Source organism: Ascaphus truei, chromosome 13, assembly GCF_040206685.1.
Source record: "Ascaphus truei isolate aAscTru1 chromosome 13, aAscTru1.hap1, whole genome shotgun sequence".
Classification (NCBI taxonomy): Eukaryota; Metazoa; Chordata; class Amphibia; order Anura; family Ascaphidae; genus Ascaphus; species Ascaphus truei.
Genome location: NC_134495.1, coordinates 35,631,900 through 35,651,776, shown reverse-complemented (window position 1 = coordinate 35,651,776; position 19,877 = coordinate 35,631,900). Strand labels below are relative to the sequence as shown.

At 53.0% G+C, this 19,877-nt stretch overlaps 1 protein-coding gene across 2 annotated transcripts in view; it reads right to left on the bottom strand.

Annotated features, from left to right (window-relative positions):
• Window positions 1-9,446: 9,446 nt before the first annotated feature.
• The window catches only part of LOC142465141 (dehydrogenase/reductase SDR family member 4-like), a 57,020-nt gene continuing 46,589 nt past the window's right edge, over window positions 9,447-19,877 (bottom strand). For both annotated transcript variants that reach the window (XM_075569091.1, XM_075569092.1), the window contains exons 7-9: window positions 13,656-13,790; window positions 13,123-13,178; window positions 9,447-9,671 (exon numbers count right to left, since the gene is read on the bottom strand). In XM_075569091.1, coding sequence (XP_075425206.1) covers window positions 9,557-9,671; window positions 13,123-13,178; window positions 13,656-13,790 — 306 coding nt within the window. In that variant the 3' untranslated portion in view covers window positions 9,447-9,556. The remainder of the gene's footprint in view (window positions 9,672-13,122; window positions 13,179-13,655; window positions 13,791-19,877) is intronic.

Below are 19,877 nucleotides of genomic sequence, written 5' to 3'. Positions count from 1 at the left end.
TGATGGAAAGTTGTCCTGGTACCTGCATAATAAAGGTTAAGCCAGGACACTGGCCCCTCTCCGTCCTTCCGTGGGACTCCTATAGCAGCCGGACCCCTGAGCTATCCTGCCCTTACACGCCCGGTACACCGTACGCTTTATTCCTGTGTATAAGCGGGAGAAAGTATAAAAGTGTGTTTTGTGCCACAACAAAGCAGAGCCTGGATGAAAACAAATGGTGTACTGGCATTCCCCGACCGGGGTGTTACGCCTTGGGGGACTTAGAAAGCTCGCTCACAAATCCGATTGTGCTGCCCTCTTTACTATGGTCGGGCGCTGGGACTGGGTTGGGGAGACAACTGGAGCCGGCAGTAATTGGGTTTACTTTGAAACTTTGGCCGATGGCCAAAAAGAAGTATAGGGTTATGTCGACTCCCTCTAGGCTCCGCACCCCTGTTCGGTAACCCGGGGTTTATCCCAGGTTTTCGGGGACAGAGTTTGGACATTTGGAGACAAAGAGGGATCCTGGAGGCGGGAGATTTAATAGAAAAAGACAAGCTAATGGCGTTTGAGGAGCCGATGAGAAAGTATGGTCTCCCCCAAACTGAGCTGTTTAAGTATATGCAGGTTCGTCATTTTATCTGTCAGGGTTTCTATGCGGAGGAATTTCCTAACTGCACCCGATTTGAAGATCTATGTAAAACAAAAACAAAATATCAAAGGGGTTTGATATCATCTCTTTACCAGGGTTTAGTCCCTAAACAGGATACCCCGGCTCATATGGACCAGCAGGTCCTGGATTTTCAGACTGAAATAACGAGGGAGGACTGGGAAGATATCTGGGACAATGTGGGTAACACCTCTATCTGTACGGTAACAAAAGAGAATATTTATAACATTTTGTTCCGCTGGTATTACACCCCCAAAAGATTCAAACAGATGTTCCCGGGGACCTCGGACAGATGTTGGAGGGGGTGTGGACAGCTAGGAGACCTGGGGCACACCTGGTGGTATTGCCCAGTAATACAGACGTACTGGAGAACAGTTCTGAAGTTAATAAAATATGTAACGGATGTTGAGATTCCGCTAGATCCAACTTTAATTATTCTGGCTAAACCCATGGAAGATGTGAACCACTATACGTCTGGATGGAGGAGGCGTGGGGATGGGGGGAGGTTTCCACTATACACCTAAATTGATCCTGCATATCCTAACGGCGGATAGATGCGCTGTAGCTGCACCGTGGAAAAAAACAGTCCCGCCCTCCAGAAGAGAAGTTATTGGAAGGGTTAATGATATCCAATTAATGGGAAAACTTCTCTCGTTCCTGAATCATACTACGGGGAAGTATGATAGGGTCTGGGATCCCGGATAGGGGGGTGTTCCCGGAGAAAGAGATGATTTGGGAGTGATGTGCGGGATGTGTTGTCTATAAGATATTGTATAATATGTGATGTGACTGTTGATGCTTGTAAAGAATTTTGAAATAAAATAGTTGTTCCCCCCCCTTCCTTTTTCTTTTTTGTATCCTTTCCCCTCCCCTTTATGTTTCAAAACGTTAATTAAAAATATAAGTTACAAAAAATAAAAAAGCAGAGCCTGGATCTCTGGACATGAGGGGATTAGAAACCCATAGTGCAGCCCACATACCCTGGAGAAAATGGCTGCTGCTGGGACTGGAGAGGGGTGGGGGGGCGAGGAGGAGAGGTGAAGGGGACAAAGAGTAAGTGTCCGGGGGTGGAGATCAGGCTTGGGGGCCACCCGCCAGGAAAGCGGAGCATTTAGCCCTTCCCCAGACGTCGTGTCGCCCAGCGGGGGGGATATCCTACTGGCCGGGGGAAGCCGTTGCTGAGCTCCCGCTGGTAGGCGCTGCTCACATTGGCCTTTTCGGATTTCCCTGCAAAGCCCTTTAATTTCCGTCCAACCCTGATTGTTCGATGCAGGCGAGGCCTCACGTCCTGATTGGTTTCCGTGCAGCAGCTGCGTGGTGATTGGTCGCCAGCCCGTCTACCATGATTTCCTATGGCAGCAGGGACTCTATGTAAGGGGAATCTGATCAGCGCTCCGGGTCTCAGTCTGATCCCGACGTGGAGGTAAACCAAGCTGTGCGCTCCGAGGCTGTGCTGGAGACCCCCGAAAATGAGTCTGTGCTGGAGACCCCCGAGAACGAGGCTGTGCCGGAGACCACTGAGAACGAGGCTGTGCCAGACACCCCCGAGAACGAGGCTGTGCCGGAGACCCCCAAGAACGAGGCTGTGGAGGAGACCCTGGAGAACGAGGCTGTGTCGGAGACCCCCGAGGACGAGGCTGTGCTGGAGACCCCTGAGAATGAGGCTATGCCGGTGAGCCCCGAGAATGGGGCTGTGCCAGAGTCCCATGAGAACGAGGCTAAGATCCTAACCGAAAGGGACATTCAAAAATGCTTCTGGTCTACGGACTGTAAGTCGCCGGAGAAGCGGAGAGCAGGAGTTTCAGCGGGAAATGTGAAAGTGCTCAAACGCAAACTGTACCAGAGAGGTCTGGACGGTCCCAACCTCATCGGAGAGTGGAAACAAACCCTGGGTAATTTTTCAATGTGGCACTCAGCGCTGAGCCAGCTAGCATTCCCCCGTATGCCCTGTTTAGTGACTATAGCTCTGATCTGTGCTTTGCGTTTTGCTTGCTGGCTCTGGCTGGAATAAAATTTCTTTATTGAACTGTTTTCTACTGTCTGGTGCCTTGATCCTGGTGATAAGTACTGGTCTTCCACGACAAGACTCCTTTGGTGTCAGAAGTGGGATCGCCATTGTCAGAATAGTCATAGTTATTGTGGACTGATTCGGTCTTGAACCTCAAGACCACAGAACAAAGCGTTCCAGGCACTCGGTTCACAATCAGATCTCACCTGACTATCGCTTTGTCCTCCAATGCAACTACAACACACATCACTGAGAAATGCTCAAAGAACTAGATTGATCATCTCTAGAGACTAGGCGCAAAGTTCATCTTTCCTTTCTTGCCTTCAAACCCTTTCTGGGCAAGCTACCCGTCTATCTGAACAAGCTCCTCACCTCTACCACATGCAGCACTTATCATCTGAGATCTGACTCAAAAGACTGTTCATGGTCCCAAGACTCAGCAAAGTATTTGGCCGCTCCTCCTCTTACCGTGCACCCCACAACTGGAACAATCTATTGGAGACTCTCACAGCCGCCACCAGTTTAAGTTCTTTCAAAACTAAGGCTGTCTCACATTTTAATCTGGTCTGTAACTGTTACATACGCCTATAATATATATTATCTCTAACTGTGCATGCAATGTCTTGTATATAATGTATACCCTGTTCACTTAATGTAACGATGTATTTGTAACCATATATTTATAATTATAACTCTATGCCCAGGACATGAAAACGAGAGGTAACTCTCAATGTATTACTTCCTGGTAAAACATTTTATAAATAAATAACTCCCCAAGTAGCCAGTTAGTCAATGAGTGACCCAAGCCGGATCCACTGTGAAAAGTAGGGATTGGAGACAGAGTCACACAGCAAGAAGGACATGGTCGCGGATTTTGACCGGCAGGGAGTCTGACTGCTGGCAGCCCCCACAGATCTGTGAGAAGGAACCAGCGAGAGGTCCCCCCCAGCCAGGCAATCTGAGTCATCTTCTACTAGCTCCGAGGAAGAAGACAGCGTGGGGAGCCCGACCCCTGATCCCACCGACCAGATCACCGCTGTATTGGTCACCTTTGGGGACACGGCTACGCCGGAGCTCCAGCTGACAGCCTTTCTGTATCTGACTGCCCAGGTAACCGCTTGTGCCCAACCCTCGTCCCCCACGTTCCAACCGCAGCTCCCCAGCCAGTCATCGTCCCCAGCGCTCCTACAGCAGCCCGCTTTGTAGAGAAGGATGACATTGATGGGTTCTTGTGGTCCTTTGAGCGGAAACTGCCAGAGGAAGACTGGGTGAAGTTTCTGGTTCCCCAGCTCAGCAGCAAGGCAGTGGTCGCCCACCACAAGCTGGACCAGGACGACGCCAGGGATTACACCAGCGTGAAGGAACTGCTGTCCAGGTATGAAATCACCACAGGACCCTACTGGGCTTGGTTTCGTGCCCTGGACAAGGCACCCCAGGACTACCATGAATTTGCTGCACGGTTAGCCCACCGCACAAAGCGGAGTAGCCGGGTGTGAAGTGAGCGGGTCACGGACAGAAAACCCATCACCTTAAGACTGGCCATCGCGATAACTGACTAATTCATGGTGGCCAGACTGCAGTCCCGCCAATTGCCCCAGCTGCCAGCTCCTGCACCAACTCTGAGACTATGCTTCTGCCTGATGACCGGCCACAACGCCGGACAGCTCCGATTCCAGATGCCCGACTTCGTCCACAAGCTGCGGTGCTTTGGCTGCAATTGCACCGCCCCACTGCTCCGGCGGCCATCAGACCCCAGTCCCGGCATCTCATCTCCTACGTGATGGCCGGCGCTTCAGCCTCGCGAGCCAGACACCTGACGGCGAGGCATAGCGAAGCGCAGATGTCAATGGTATGTACAGCAGGTGCCCGGATGGCCTCCATCCCAAGGACAGATACATACTGACATACTGTTGCGGCAGACTTTATTCTAACAAATCACCGGTTTGTCCCTGGCTTGTTCCTGGAATGGGACGCTGTTCACCCGGAGCATGCCGCGTTCCCAGCCAAGGGTCATGCCCGGCTGACTCGCGGTTGATGTGTTAATTGATAATGGTTCAGGATTTAATAGGCTGCAATGCTTCGCGTGTCCGCCAGATGGCATAAATTCATGAATTGTAATGCAGTATATATATATATATATATATATATATATATATATATACACTGTATAACAACAACCCCTATAACCCCTAACATACAGTACTGTACACATACAGTACTGTATATGCACATCAATGATACTATAGGCCGGCGGGGGCGAGATGTGTTTGCAGCAGAGAGAGATCCGCTGCTCTCTCTGCGCAAACATCGGCACATTAAAAATTATTTAAAATACATTTTTATTCATAATGTAGATGTGCAGGGGGTCTCCGGAGCTGAACCGCGTTGGTTTCAGGTCCAGGGACCCCCTGCTTCCCGAGATACAGGCCCCTTTATGAGGTGCCGGTATCCCTCTGCATTTACACACACAGAGATATACAGACTGACACACATACACACAGAGATATACAGACTGACACACATACACACACAAAGATATACAGACTGACACACACACAAAGATATACAGAGAGATATACAGACTAACACACACACAGAGAGATATACAGACTAACACACACACACACACACACAAAGATATACAGACTGACACAGACACACACACAGTCTGTGAGGATATTCTCCCATGTTGGGACAGGGAGATGCTCTTATAAGGGGGTCACACACACACACATCTGAGATAGAGAAGCGGCAGATAATACCAGACAAATTATTGATCTGATAGAAATAGCCAATTCCAAAAAGATACAAGTTATGGTGCCGAGCCTAGACGCAGAAAAAGCCTTTGACAGGATAGACTGGCCCTATTTAAATTTTACAGAACAAAAAAACGAATATCAGCTCCAAAAGCAAAAAGGTAAGTGAAATCAAATAACAGTCTTTTAAATGGATAATAGCAATGCCCGGTACATATAAGTATAGATGCGGGGAGAGGGGAGAAAAACCAAGGGGTTAAGCAAGGTATAAGAAGCGGGGTACTTACAGAGAGGTTGGATTCCCACAAGGCTGTGTGACCCCCTGAGAAGCTTCACCTTACCCCCGTCTCCTTCCGAATGAAGTGAGCCGCGCGCTCACAAGGTGTCACCACTAATCCATTCCTCCCGCAACAATGGTGAAACCGGTGGTGTCCTCCGATCCAGGCAGCAACAGAAACAAAAAATGATCGAGTGGACTACCGCTTGCTAAGAAAAGAAGTTGGGGAACTCACCAGATATGAAGGTTAAAAAAAGTGTTTAATGAAAACTACATAAAATGACAAAACTCCTCCTCCGGGAGGATGAGTTTTGTCATTTTATGTAGTTTTCATTAAACACTTCTTTTCTTAGCAAGCGGTAGTCCACTCGATCATTTTTTGCTTCTATTTAAATTTTATGCTGGGGGCGTTCGGTTTTGGGGGTAGAATCTTACAAGCAATCCTAGCACTGTATTCCAGCCCGGCAGCGAGGGTATTACACCAGGGATTCCCATCAGAACAATTTAAAATTAAAAGTGGAACGAGACAGGGATGCCCACTCTCACCCCTGCTGTTTGCCCTAAGCATGGACCCCCTGGCAGCACACATTCGGAATAACCCAGATATATCGGGTATACAAATTAACCAACAGGTACATAAAGTAGCGTTGTACGCAGATGATATCTTCTTAACGATTTCTGGACCTCTCACCTCCCTCCCCAATTTATTTGACCTACTGGTCAAGTTCAAAAGAATTTCGGGCTTCAGAATTAACCAAACGAAGTCAGAAGCTCTAAATCTGCCAAAAGAGATGGAAAAACTGATAGCCATTAACTTAAATTTTAAAAGGCAACAAGCTGCTATCAAATATTTAGGAAGTATGTTATCAATACAAGTATAATACTCTCTACATGGCTAATTTTCCCAAACTCCTCCAAACTTTACGAGAAGACAGAATATGGTCAACATACAATATTTCGTGGATTGGTAAGATTCACTGTATTAAGATGAATCTGCTCCCACGCGTTTCTTTATCTATTCCAGATAACTGTGTGTTTTGTGTACGTTTGTGTGCTTCTATTCTGTTGCCCTTGCAAATAAACAGTTTCTTGAGCTCCGTGTCTTGGGTTGGCGATCCAACGAACATGCGGGGTCTGCTCAGTACTGTTACGTGGCAGACCCACATTGGGGCAGGGAGATGCTCCTATAAAGGGGGTCACACACAAATATACAGACTAACACACACACACAGAGATATACAGACTGCCAGTCTATATATATATGTGTGGGTGGGTGTGCGCGTCAGTCTGTATATCTGTATATCACACACACCCACATACAGACTGACACACACACACACATACTGACACACAGTCTGTATATCTGTGTGTGTGTCAGTCTGTATATCTGTGTGTGTGTGTCAGTCTGAATATCTGTGTGTGACACACACAGATATACAGAGACACACACACAGATATACAGACTGACACTTATAAGAGTGGGGTCCTCATACACACACACAGTCTGTATACTGTATCTGTCTAACACACACACACACACACACACACACACACACACACACACACACACACACACACACACAGTCTGTATATCTGCGTATGCCAGTCTGTATATCTGTGTGTGTCAGTCTGTGTATGTGTGTCACACACACACAGATATAGACTGACACGCATGCGCACGCACACGCACAGATGTACAGACTGATACACACACGCAGACTGACACATACACACAGATATACAGACTGACACGCATGCGCGCGCGCGCACACACACACAGATATACAGACTGATACACACACAGATATACAGACTGACATGCATGCGCGCACACACAGATATACAGACTGACACGCATGCATGCGCACACACACACACACGCAGATATACAGACTGATACACACACACAGATATACAGACTGACACGCACGCACACACAGATATACAGACTGATACACACACAGATATACAGACTGACATACACACACACACACACACACACGCACGCACACAGAAATACAGACTGACACACACACACACACACACACACACACATTGATACACACAGATATACAGACTGACATGCATGCGCGGACACACACACACGCAGATACACAGACTGACACACACACACACAGATATAGACTGACGCACGCGCACACAGATATACAGACTGACACGCATGCATGCGCGCACACACAGATATACAGACTGACACGCATGCATGCGCGCACACACACACACGCAGATATACAGACTGATACACACACACAGATATACAGACTGACACGCATGCATGCGCGCACACACACAGATATACAGACTGACACGCATGCATGCGCGCACACACACACACGCAGATATACAGACTGATACACACACACAGATATACAGACTGACACGCATGCATGCGCGCGCACACACAGATATACAGACGGACACGCATGCATGCGCGCACACACACAGATATACAGACTGACACGCATGCATGCGCGCACACACACAGATATACAGACTGACACGCATGCATGCACGCACACACACAGATATACAGACTGACACGCATGCATGCGCACACACACACAGATATACAGACTGACACGCATGCATGCGCGCACACACACACACGCAGATATACAGACTGATACACACACAGATATAGACTGACGCACGCACACACAGATATACAGACTGACAAACATATAAGAAACAAAGAAATACCTGGGCGCTCTCTTCCAATGGTGTAGAATGTAATGAACAAATCAAAATTGAGGTGATACTACCTTCTTAAGGGGTTGCAAATACCCCTAAGACTGAAGGTTCCTCCTGAGGCCCAACCCCATCAGGACCTATCCCGGATCCTCGACAACGACAGAAACCTGTGCCCCTTGTCGATTTGGGATTGCATGGTATAGAGGGGAGAAGTGTCCCTGCCCTACACCTGTGTCCCCGCTGGTATTCGTCTACACCGAAGGAAAGAGACCCCTTTGATATACCCACGCTCACACAGGGCAGTGTGAGCGATATATATATTACATCAATTTGTTCACCCACCCTCCATCTGTTGTTCTAAGAGTGGGGTGCTGGCGCTGGCGCTTTGACTGGGGCATTTAATCTCTTGAGCGACAAGTACATAGCCACTTATTTCACGTATTGTAATTCACGGGGCACATTTAGTGTTGTACTTAGGAGAAATACTTCATACTGCTCACCCTGTGTGCCCCTATTTTTTGTGTTTCTGACACACTTATAGGGGGGTCCTCATACAGAGTCTGACACACTTATAGGGGTGTCCTCATACAGAGTCTGACACACTTATAGGGGGGTCCTCATACAGAGTCTGACACACTTATAGGGGGTTCCTCATACAGAGTCTGACACACTTATAGGGGTGTCCTCATACAGAGTCTGACACACTTATAGGGGGGTCCTCATACAGAGTCTGACACACTTATAGGGGTGTCCTCATACAGAGTCTGACACACTTATAGGGGGGTCCTCATACAGAGTCTGACACACTTATAGGGGGTTCCTCATACAGAGTCTGACACACTTATAGGGGGTTCCTCATACAGAGTCTGACACACTTATAGGGGGGTCCTCATACAGAGTCTGACACACTTATAGGGGGGTCCTCATACAGAGTCTGACACACTTATAGGGGGGTCCTCATACAGAGTCTGACACACTTATAGGGGGGTCCTCATACAGTCTGACACACTTATAGGGGGGTCCTCATACAGAGTCTGACACAGATTTGTAAGAATGACATTTATTACCAAAAGAGAGATCAGACAGTGAGAATCAAACAGGGGCCCTGGAGCTCGCAGGAGTTAGGTTACCAGCAGATAAGGGGGCAGGGGGTCTCACAGACGGGAGTGCCCCCCTCCTGACACCACAACCGTCTCCCCGGTAATATACGAGGCATCAGGAGAGCAGAGGAAAGAGACGGCTCCGGCGCAATCCTCCGGTTCCCCTATCCTGTGAATACAGAGGAACACGCGGTCACGTATATTTATACAGTACAAGAGATGCATCAAAAAGGGGGGGGGGGCCTTATCCTCATCTAGAGCAGCAGCCCTCCACCGGCAGCGCCTCGGCGTCATGCGACGCAACTCTGCGCCCGGATCCAACTTCCCACTGGAGCTGGAGGGTGGGGGCCCCGCGCCCTGATCCAACTACCGGCCGGGGGGGGGGTGAGGGAGCTGGAGGATGCGGGCCCCGCGCCCTGATCCAACTACCGGCCATGGGGGGGGGGGGGGGGGAGCTGGAGGACGGGGGCCCCGCGCCCTGATCCAACTACCGGCCATGGGGGGGGGGGGGGGAGGGAGCTGGAGGATGCGGGCCTCGCGCCCTGATCCAACTACCGGCCATGGGGGGGGGGGGGGGGGGGAGCTGGAGGACGGGGGCCCCGCGCCCTGATCCAACTACCGGCCATGGGGGGGGGGGGGAGGGGAGCTGGAGGACGGGGGCCCCGCGCCCTGATCCAACTACCGGCCAGGGGGGGGGGGGGGGCTGGAGAACGGGGGCCCCGCGCCCTGATCCAACTACCGGCCATGGGGGGGGGGGGGGGAGGGGAGCTGGAGGACGGGGGCCCCGCGCCCTGATCCAACTACCGGCCATGGGGGGGGGGGGGAGGGGAGCTGGAGGACGGGGGCCCCGCGCCCTGATCCAACTACCGGCCAGGGGGGGGGGGGGGGGAAGCTGGAGGTCGGGGGCCCCGCGCCCTGATACAACTACCGGCCGGGGGGGGGGGGGGGAGCTGGAGGACGGGGGCCCCGCGCCCTGATCCAACTACCGGCCGGGGGAGCTGGAGGTCGGGGGCCCCGCGCCCTGATCCAACTACCGGCCGGGGGGGGGGGGGAGGGAGCTGGAGGACGGGGGCCCCGCGCCCTGATCCAACTACCGGCCAGGGGGGGGGGGGGAGCTGGAGGACGGGGGCCCCGCGCCCTGATCCAACTACCGGCCGGGGGGGGGGGGGGAGCTGGAGGACGGGGGCCCCGCGCCCTGATCCAACTACCGGCCAGGGGGGGGGGGCTGGAGGACGGGGGCCCCGCGCCCTGATCCAACTACCGGCCGGGGGGGGGGGAGCTGGAGGACGGGGGCCCCGCGCCCTGATCCAACTACCGGCCAGGGGGGGGGGGGGGGGAGCTGGAGGACGGGGGCCCCGCGCCCTGATCCAACTACCGGCCGGGGGGGGGGGGGAGGGAGCTGGAGGACGGGGGCCCCGCGCCCTGATCCAACTACCGGCCGGGGGGGGGGGGGAGCTGGAGGACGGGGGCCCCGCGCCCTGATCCAACTACCGGCCAGGAGGGGGGGGGGGAGCTGGAGGACGGGGGCCCCGCGCCCTGATCCAACTACCGGCCGGGGGGGGGGGGGGGAGCTGGAGGACGGGGGCCCCGCGCCCTGATCCAACTACCGGCCGGGGGGGGGGAGCTGGAGGACGGGGGCCCCGCGCCCTGATCCAACTACCGGCCGGGGGGGGGGGGGAGGGAGCTGGAGGACGGGGGGCCCCGCGCCCTGATCCAACTACCGGCCAGGGGGGGGGGGGAGCTGGAGGACGGGGGCCCCGCGCCCTGATCCAACTACCGGCCGGGGGGGGGGGGGGAGCTGGAGGACGGGGGCCCCGCGCCCTGATCCAACTACCGGCCAGGGGGGGGTGGGGGGGGAGCTGGAGGAGTGGGGGCCCCTCGCTCCCTCCTCCGGTCGAGTGACAGTTGGATCCCGGCACCAAGAGGGGGGGGGAGGTGACCAGTCCATCATCCATTTGAGAGTGCGCCAATAACTGTGTCCCCACCACCTTTACATAGACCATTGATTGACATTATGGCGCGCGCGCCGCTCCTTGCGCACGGAACATTTTCTCGCGCTGTAGGCTGGTTCCCGTGTGAAAGCTCCGGAGCCCCCGATCTCGCCCGCACGGATTGCAAGAAAGACCTTTAGCGCAGTTATTAGAGTAAGCTGCAGGGATCACGTGATTTATATTTGCTTTGAGTGCATTGCTGTATAGAAATCACATGTGCTCATTCCCATGATGTGTAAGTGACGACCCTCACTCTGGCAATCAGCATCTATTAGTTATCACACACACATTTCCCACCAGCATTCAAGTGAGCCCTGCTGCGCTGATGTTTATTTTTGTGGCTCGTGGACGGGCTTTAATAGCCGAGCGAGCGCTCAGGTCATCCTGTGTGTGTCTGATCCAGTAGGAAACATCCTGGCGCTCTGAGGAGGAGAGGGGGAGGAGGTGAGGGTAAGGAGGAGGAGAGGGTAAGGAGGAGGAGAGGGAGAGTAGGAGGGAGGAGAGGAGTAGGGGGGGGAGGTGAGGGTAAGGAGGAGTAGGAGAGAAGGAGGGGAGGAGGAGAGGAGTAGGGGGGAGGAGTAGGGGGAGAGGAAGAGTAGAGGGGGAGGAGGAGAGGAGTAGGGGAGGAGGAGAGGAGTAGGGGAGGAGAGTAGGGGAGGAGGAGAGGAGTAGGGGAGAGGAGTAGGGGAGGAGAGTAGGGGAGGAGGAGAGGAGTAGGGGAGGATGAGAGTAGGGGAGAAGGAAAGTAGGAGGGGAGGAGAGTAGGAGAATTAGGGGGGGAGGAGAGTTAGGAGGGGAAGAGAGTTAGGGGGAGAGAGGAGAGTTAGGGGGAGGGAGGAGAGTTAGGGGGAGGGAGGAGAGTTAGGGGGAGGGAGGAGAGTTAGGGGGAGGGAGGAGAGTTAGGGGGAGGGAGGAGAGTTAGGGGAGCGAGGAGAGTTAGGGGAGCGAGGAGAGTTAGGGGGAGCGAGGAGAGTTAGGGGGAGGGAGAGTTAGGGGGAGGGAAAAAGTTAGGGGGGAGGAGAGTTGGGGGGAGGGAGGAGGAAGAGGAGGAGGGGGGAGGAGAGTTAGGGGGAGGAGGGAGGAGAGTTAGAGGGAGGGAGGAGAGTTAGAGGGAGGGAGGAGGGGAGGAGACCCTGTAACACAGTCTGTCTGTGGATATGCTTATGTCTATTCTCTCTGAGCCGCTGGACCTTCAAACCTCCCTTTACCTGCAGTATAAGACAGTTTAACCTGCGGGTGTCCCTGGCAGGGGGCACAGCCCCAGCGGGACTGTGTGTTTGATGATTATATTATGCTGACAGTAAGCGGTTTTTATGTTCCGGGCCAAAAATTCCCCTGAGGAAGGTCCCATTCTGTTGGACCGAAACGTTGGGTTTTTGCCATCACTAATACACTTTTTGTTACTTCAACATTGAGTGCTGTCTCTTGCTTACCAGACCTCGGAACGGTAACGTATAAACACACACACACACACACACACACACACACACACACACACACACACACACACACACACACACACACACACACACACACACACACACACACACACACACACACACACACACACACACACACGTGTATAAATAGTAAATTCTCTGCTTGCATTGAAGGGGTTGCCCGGCTCACCTGCTTATTCCCAATGAGAGCTTCAGATGTTCCAGGACGGCTTCATTCTGCCACAGCTAAGGGGGGTTGGGGGGGGGCAGGGAAGAGCGTTAATGCCGGCTTATTTCCCCGGCTGTGTATTGTACCCGCTGGCCCTCTGTATATCCAATCCTGGCAGAACATCCCCCTAAATTTCTCCTCCCCCCACAGCCATGCATCCTCCCCCTCCTCCCCCTACACAGCCGTGCACCCACTCCCCCCACAGCTGTGCACCCCCCTCTCAGCTGTGCACCCCCCTTCAAGCTGTGCACCCCCCTTCCTGCTCCCCACAGCTGTCCACCCCCCCTCCCCCCACACAGCCGTGTAACCCCTCCCCCCACAGCTGTGCACCCCCCCTCCCCCCACACAGCTGTGTATCCCCCTTCCCTGCTCTCCCCTCAGCTGTGCACCCCCCCACACCCTACACAGCTGTGCCTCCCCCTTCCCTGCTCCCCCCTCCCAGCTGTACACCTCCCCTCCCCCACAGCTGTTCACCCCCCCTCCTCCACACTCACAGATGAGCTGAACTTGGTCCGGATGAGCCCGGGTGCGAGGCAGTTCACTCGGATGTTCAGAGGGGACAGTTCTGGCGCCAGCGCCTTGGTGAGGCCGAGTAATGCCGTCTTACTGACGCTGTACGGACCCAGAGACTGCGGGGAGGGGGGGACGGAGGTGTTATACCTACAGATACTGGGGGGGACGGAGGTGTTACACCTACAGACACAGGGAGGGACGAAGGTGTTATACAAACACGATACTGAGGGGGGGCGGAGGTAGTATATCTACAGATACTGGGGGGACGGTGGTGTTATACCTACAGATACTGGGGGGACGGGGGACGGTGGTGTTATACCTACAGATACTGGGGAGGACGGTGGTGTTATACCTACAGATACTGGGGGGGGAAAGTGGTGTTATACCTACAGATACTGGGGGAGGGACGGTGGTGTTATACCTACAGATACTGGGGGGGGGGACGGTAGTGTTATACCTATAGATACTGGGGGGGGACGGAGTGTTATACCTACAGATACTGGGGGGGACGGAGTGTTATACCTACAGATACTGGGGAGGATGGTGGTGTTATACCTACAGACACTGGGGGGGGACGGTGGTGTTATACCTACAGATACTGGGGAGGACGTGGTGTTATACCTACAGATACTGGGGGGGGACGGAGTGTTATACCTACAGACACTGGGGGGGACGGTCTGGGGAGGATGGTGGTGTTATACCTACAGACACTGGGGGGGGACGGTGGTGTTATACCTACAGATACTGGGGAGGACGGTGGTGTTATACCTACAGATACTGGGGGGGGACGGAGTGTTATACCTACAGACACTGGGGGGGGACGGTTGTGTTATACCCACAGATACTGGGGGGGACGGTTGTGTTATACCTACAAATACTGAGGAGGACTGTGGTGTTATACCTACAGATACTGGGGGGGACTGTGGTGTTATACCTACAGATACTGGGGGGGACTGTGGTGTTATACCTACAGATACTGGGGGGGGACGGTTGTGTTATACCTACAGATACTGGGGGGGATGGTTGTGTTAAACCTACAGATACTGGGGGGGGACGGTTGTGTTATACCTACAGATACTGGGGAGGACTGTGGTGTTATACCTACAGATACTGAGAGGGGACGGTGGTGTTATACCTACAGATACTGGGGAGGACGGTGGTGTTTATACCTACAGATACTGGGGGGGGGACGGTGGTGTTATACCTACAGATACTGGGGGGGGGACGGTGGTGTTATACCTACAGATACTGGGGGGGACGATGGTGTTATACCTAAAGATACTGGGGGGGGGGACAGTAGTGTTATACCTACAGATACTGGGGGGGACGGTGGTATTATACCTACAGATACTGTGGGGGGACGGTAGTGTTATACCTACAGATACTGGGGGGGACGGAGTGTTATACCTACAGATACTGGGGGGGGACGGAGTGTTATACCTACAGATACTGGGGAGGACAGTGGTGTTAAACCTACAGATACTGGGGGGGACGGTGGTGTTATACCTACAGATACTGGGGGGGACGGTTGTGTTATACATACAGATACTGGGGGGGACGGTTGTGTTATACCTACAGATACTGGGGAGGACTGTGGTGTTATACCTACAGATACTGGGGGGGACGGTGGTGTTATACCTACAGATACTGGGGGGGATGGTTGTGTTAAACCTACAGATACTGGGGGGGACGGTTGTGTTATACCTACAGATACTGGGGAGGACTGTGGTGTTATACCTACAGATACTGGGGGGGACGGTTGTGTTATGCCTACAGATACTGGGGGGGACTGTGGTGTTATACCTACAGATACTGAGAGGGGACGGTGGTGTTATACCTACAGATACTGGGGAGGACGGTGGTGTTATACCTACAGATACTGGGGGGACGGTAGTGTCATACCTACAGATACTGGGGAGGACGGTGGTGTTATACCTACAGATACTGGGGGGGGACGGAGTGTTATACCTACAGACACTGGGGGGGACGGTTGTGTTATACCCACAGATACTGGGGGGGACGGTTGTGTTATACCTACAAATACTGAGGAGGACTGTGGTGTTATACCTACAGATACTGGGGGGGACTGTGGTGTTATACCTACAGATACTGGGGGGGACTGTGGTGTTATACCTACAGATACTGGGGGGGACGGTTGTGTTATACCTACAGATACTGGGGGGGATGGTTGTGTTAAACCTACAGATACTGGGGGGGACGGTTGTGTTATACCTACAGATACTGGGGAGGACTGTGGTGTTATACCTACAGATACTGGGGGGGGACTGTGGTGTTATACCTACAGATACTGGGGGGGACTGTGGTGTTATACCTACAGATACTGGGGGGGACGGTTGTGTTATACCTACAGATACTGGGGGGGGATGGTTGTGTTAAACCTACAGATACTGGGGGGGACGGTTGTGTTATACCTACAGATACTGGGGAGGACTGTGGTGTTATACCTACAGATACTGAGAGGGGACGGTGGTGTTATACCTACAGATACTGGGGAGGACGGTGGTGTTATACCTACAGATACTGGGGGGGGGACGGTGGTGTTATACCTACAGATACTGGGGGGGGGGGGACGGTGGTGTTATACCTACAGATACTGGGGGGGACGGTGGTGTTATACCTAAAGATACTGGGGGGGGGACAGTAGTGTTATACCTACAGATACTGGGGGGGACGGTGGTATTATACCTACAGATACTGGGGGGGACGGTGGTGTTATACCTAAAGATACTGGGGGGGGGACTGTGGTGTTATACCTACAGATACTGGGGGGGACTGTGGTGTTATACCTACAGATACTGGGGGGGACTGTGGTGTTATACCTACAGATACTGGGGGGGACGGTTGTGTTATACCTACAGATACTGGGGGGGATGGTTGTGTTAAACCTACAGATACTGGGGGGGACGGAGTGTTATACCTACAGATACTGGGGGGGGACGGAGTGTTATACCTACAGATACTGGGGAGGACAGTGGTGTTAAACCTACAGATACTGGGGGGGGACGGTGGTGTTATACCTACAGATACTGGGGGGGACGGTTGTGTTATACATACAGATACTGGGGGGGACGGTTGTGTTATACCTACAGATACTGGGGAGGACTGTGGTGTTATACCTACAGATACTGGGGGGGACGGTGGTGTTATACCTACAGATACTGGGGGGGATGGTTGTGTTAAACCTACAGATACTGGGGGGGACGGTTGTGTTATACCTACAGATACTGGGGAGGACTGTGGTGTTATACCTACAGATACTGGGGGGGGACGGTTGTGTTATGCCTACAGATACTGGGGGGGGACTGTGGTGTTATACCTACAGATACTGAGAGGGGACGGTGGTGTTATACCTACAGATACTGGGGAGGACGGTGGTGTTATACCTACAGATACTGGGGGGACGGTAGTGTCATACCTACAGATACTGGGGAGGACGGTGGTGTTATACCTACAGATACTGGGGGGGGACGGAGTGTTATACCTACAGACACTGGGGGGGACGGTTGTGTTATACCCACAGATACTGGGGGGGACGGTTGTGTTATACCTACAAATACTGAGGAGGACTGTGGTGTTATACCTACAGATACTGGGGGGGGACTGTGGTGTTATACCTACAGATACTGGGGGGGACTGTGGTGTTATACCTACAGATACTGGGGGGGACGGTTGTGTTATACCTACAGATACTGGGGGGGATGGTTGTGTTAAACCTACAGATACTGGGGGGGACGGTTGTGTTATACCTACAGATACTGGGGAGGACTGTGGTGTTATACCTACAGATACTGGGGGGGACTGTGGTGTTATACCTACAGATACTGGGGGGGACTGTGGTGTTATACCTACAGATACTGGGGGGGACGGTTGTGTTATACCTACAGATACTGGGGGGGATGGTTGTGTTAAACCTACAGATACTGGGGGGGACGGTTGTGTTATACCTACAGATACTGGGGAGGACTGTGGTGTTATACCTACAGATACTGAGAGGGGACGGTGGTGTTATACCTACAGATACTGGGGAGGACGGTGGTGTTATACCTACAGATACTGGGGGGGGGACGGTGGTGTTATACCTACAGATACTGGGGGGGGGGACGGTGGTGTTATACCTACAGATACTGGGGGGGACGGTGGTGTTATACCTAAAGATACTGGGGGGGGACAGTAGTGTTATACCTACAGATACTGGGGGGGACGGTGGTATTATACCTACAGATACTGTGGGGGGACGGTAGTGTTATACCTACAGATACTGGGGGGGACGGAGTGTTATACCTACAGATACTGGGGGGGGACGGAGTGTTATACCTACAGATACTGGGGAGGACAGTGGTGTTAAACCTACAGATACTGGGGGGGACGGTGGTGTTATACCTACAGATACTGGGGGGACGGTGGTGTTATACCTACAGATACTGGGGGGGACGGTGGTGTTATACCTACAGATACTGGGGGGGATGGTTGTGTTAAACCTACAGATACTGGGGGGGACGGTTGTGTTATACCTACAGATACTGGGGAGGACTGTGGTGTTATACCTACAGATACTGGGGGGGACGGTTGTGTTATGCCTACAGATACTGGGGGGGACTGTGGTGTTATACCTACAGATACTGAGAGGGGACGGTGGTGTTATACCTACAGATACTGGGGAGGACGGTGGTGTTATACCTACAGATACTGGGGGGACGGTAGTGTCATACCTACAGATACTGGGGGGGACGGTGGTGTTATACCTAGATACTGGGGGGGGGGGGGGACGGTGGTGTTATACCTACAGATACTGGGGGGGACGGTGGTGTTATACCTACAGATACTGGGGGGGACGGTAGTGCTATACCTACAGATACTGGGGGGGACGGTAGTGCTATACCTACAGATACTGGGGACGGACGGAGTGTTATACCTACAGATACTGGGGGGGACGGAGTGTTATACCCACAGATACTGGGGAGGATGGTGGTGTTATACCTACAGATACTGGGGAGGACGGAGGTGTTAAACCTACAGATACTGGGGGGGACGGTGGTGTTATACCTACAGATACTGGGGGGACGGTGATGTTATACCTACAGATACTGGGGGGGACGGTTGTGTTATACATACAGATACTGGGGGGGACGGTTGTGTTATACCTACAGATACTGGGGAGGACTGTGGTGTTATACCTACAGATACTGGGGGGGACGGTTGTGTTATACCTACAGATACTGGGGGGGACGGTTGTGTTATACCTACAGATACTGGGGAGGACTGTGGTGTTATACCTACAGATACTGGGGGGGACGGTTGTGTTATACCTACAGATACTGGGGGGGGGACGGTGGTGTTATACCTACAGATACTGGGGAGGACTGTGGTGTTATACCTACAGATACTGGGGGGGACGGTGGTGTTATACCTACAGATACTGTGGGGGGACGGTAGTGTTATACCTACAGATACTGGGGGGGACGGAGTGTTATACCTACAGATACTGGGGGGGGACGGAGTGTTATACCTACAGATACTGGGGAGGACGGTGGTGTTAAACCTACAGATACTGGGGGGGACGGTGGTGTTATACCTACAGATACTGGGGGGACGGTGGTGTTATACCTACAGATACTGGGGGGGACGGTTGTGTTATACATACAGATACTGGGGGGGACGGTTGTGTTATACCTACAGATACTGGGGAGGACTGTGGTGTTATACCTACAGATACTGGGGGGGACGGTGGTGTTATACCTACAGATACTGGGGGGGACGGTTGTGTTATACCTACAGATACTGGGGGGGACGGTTGTGTTATACCTACAGATACTGGGGAGGACTGTGGTGTTATACCTACAGATACTGGGGGGGACGGTTGTGTTATACCTACAGATACTGGGGGGGATGGTTGTGTTAAACCTACAGATACTGGGGGGGACGGTTGTGTTATACCTACAGATACTGGGGAGGACTGTGGTGTTATACCTACAGATACTGGGGGGGACGGTTGTGTTATGCCTACAGATACTGGGGGGGACTGTGGTGTTATACCTACAGATACTGAGAGGGGACGGTGGTGTTATACCTACAGATACTGGGGAGGACGGTGGTGTTATACCTACAGATACTGGGGGGACGGTAGTGTTATACCTACAGATACTGGGGGGGACGGTGGTGTTATACCTAGATACTGGGGGACG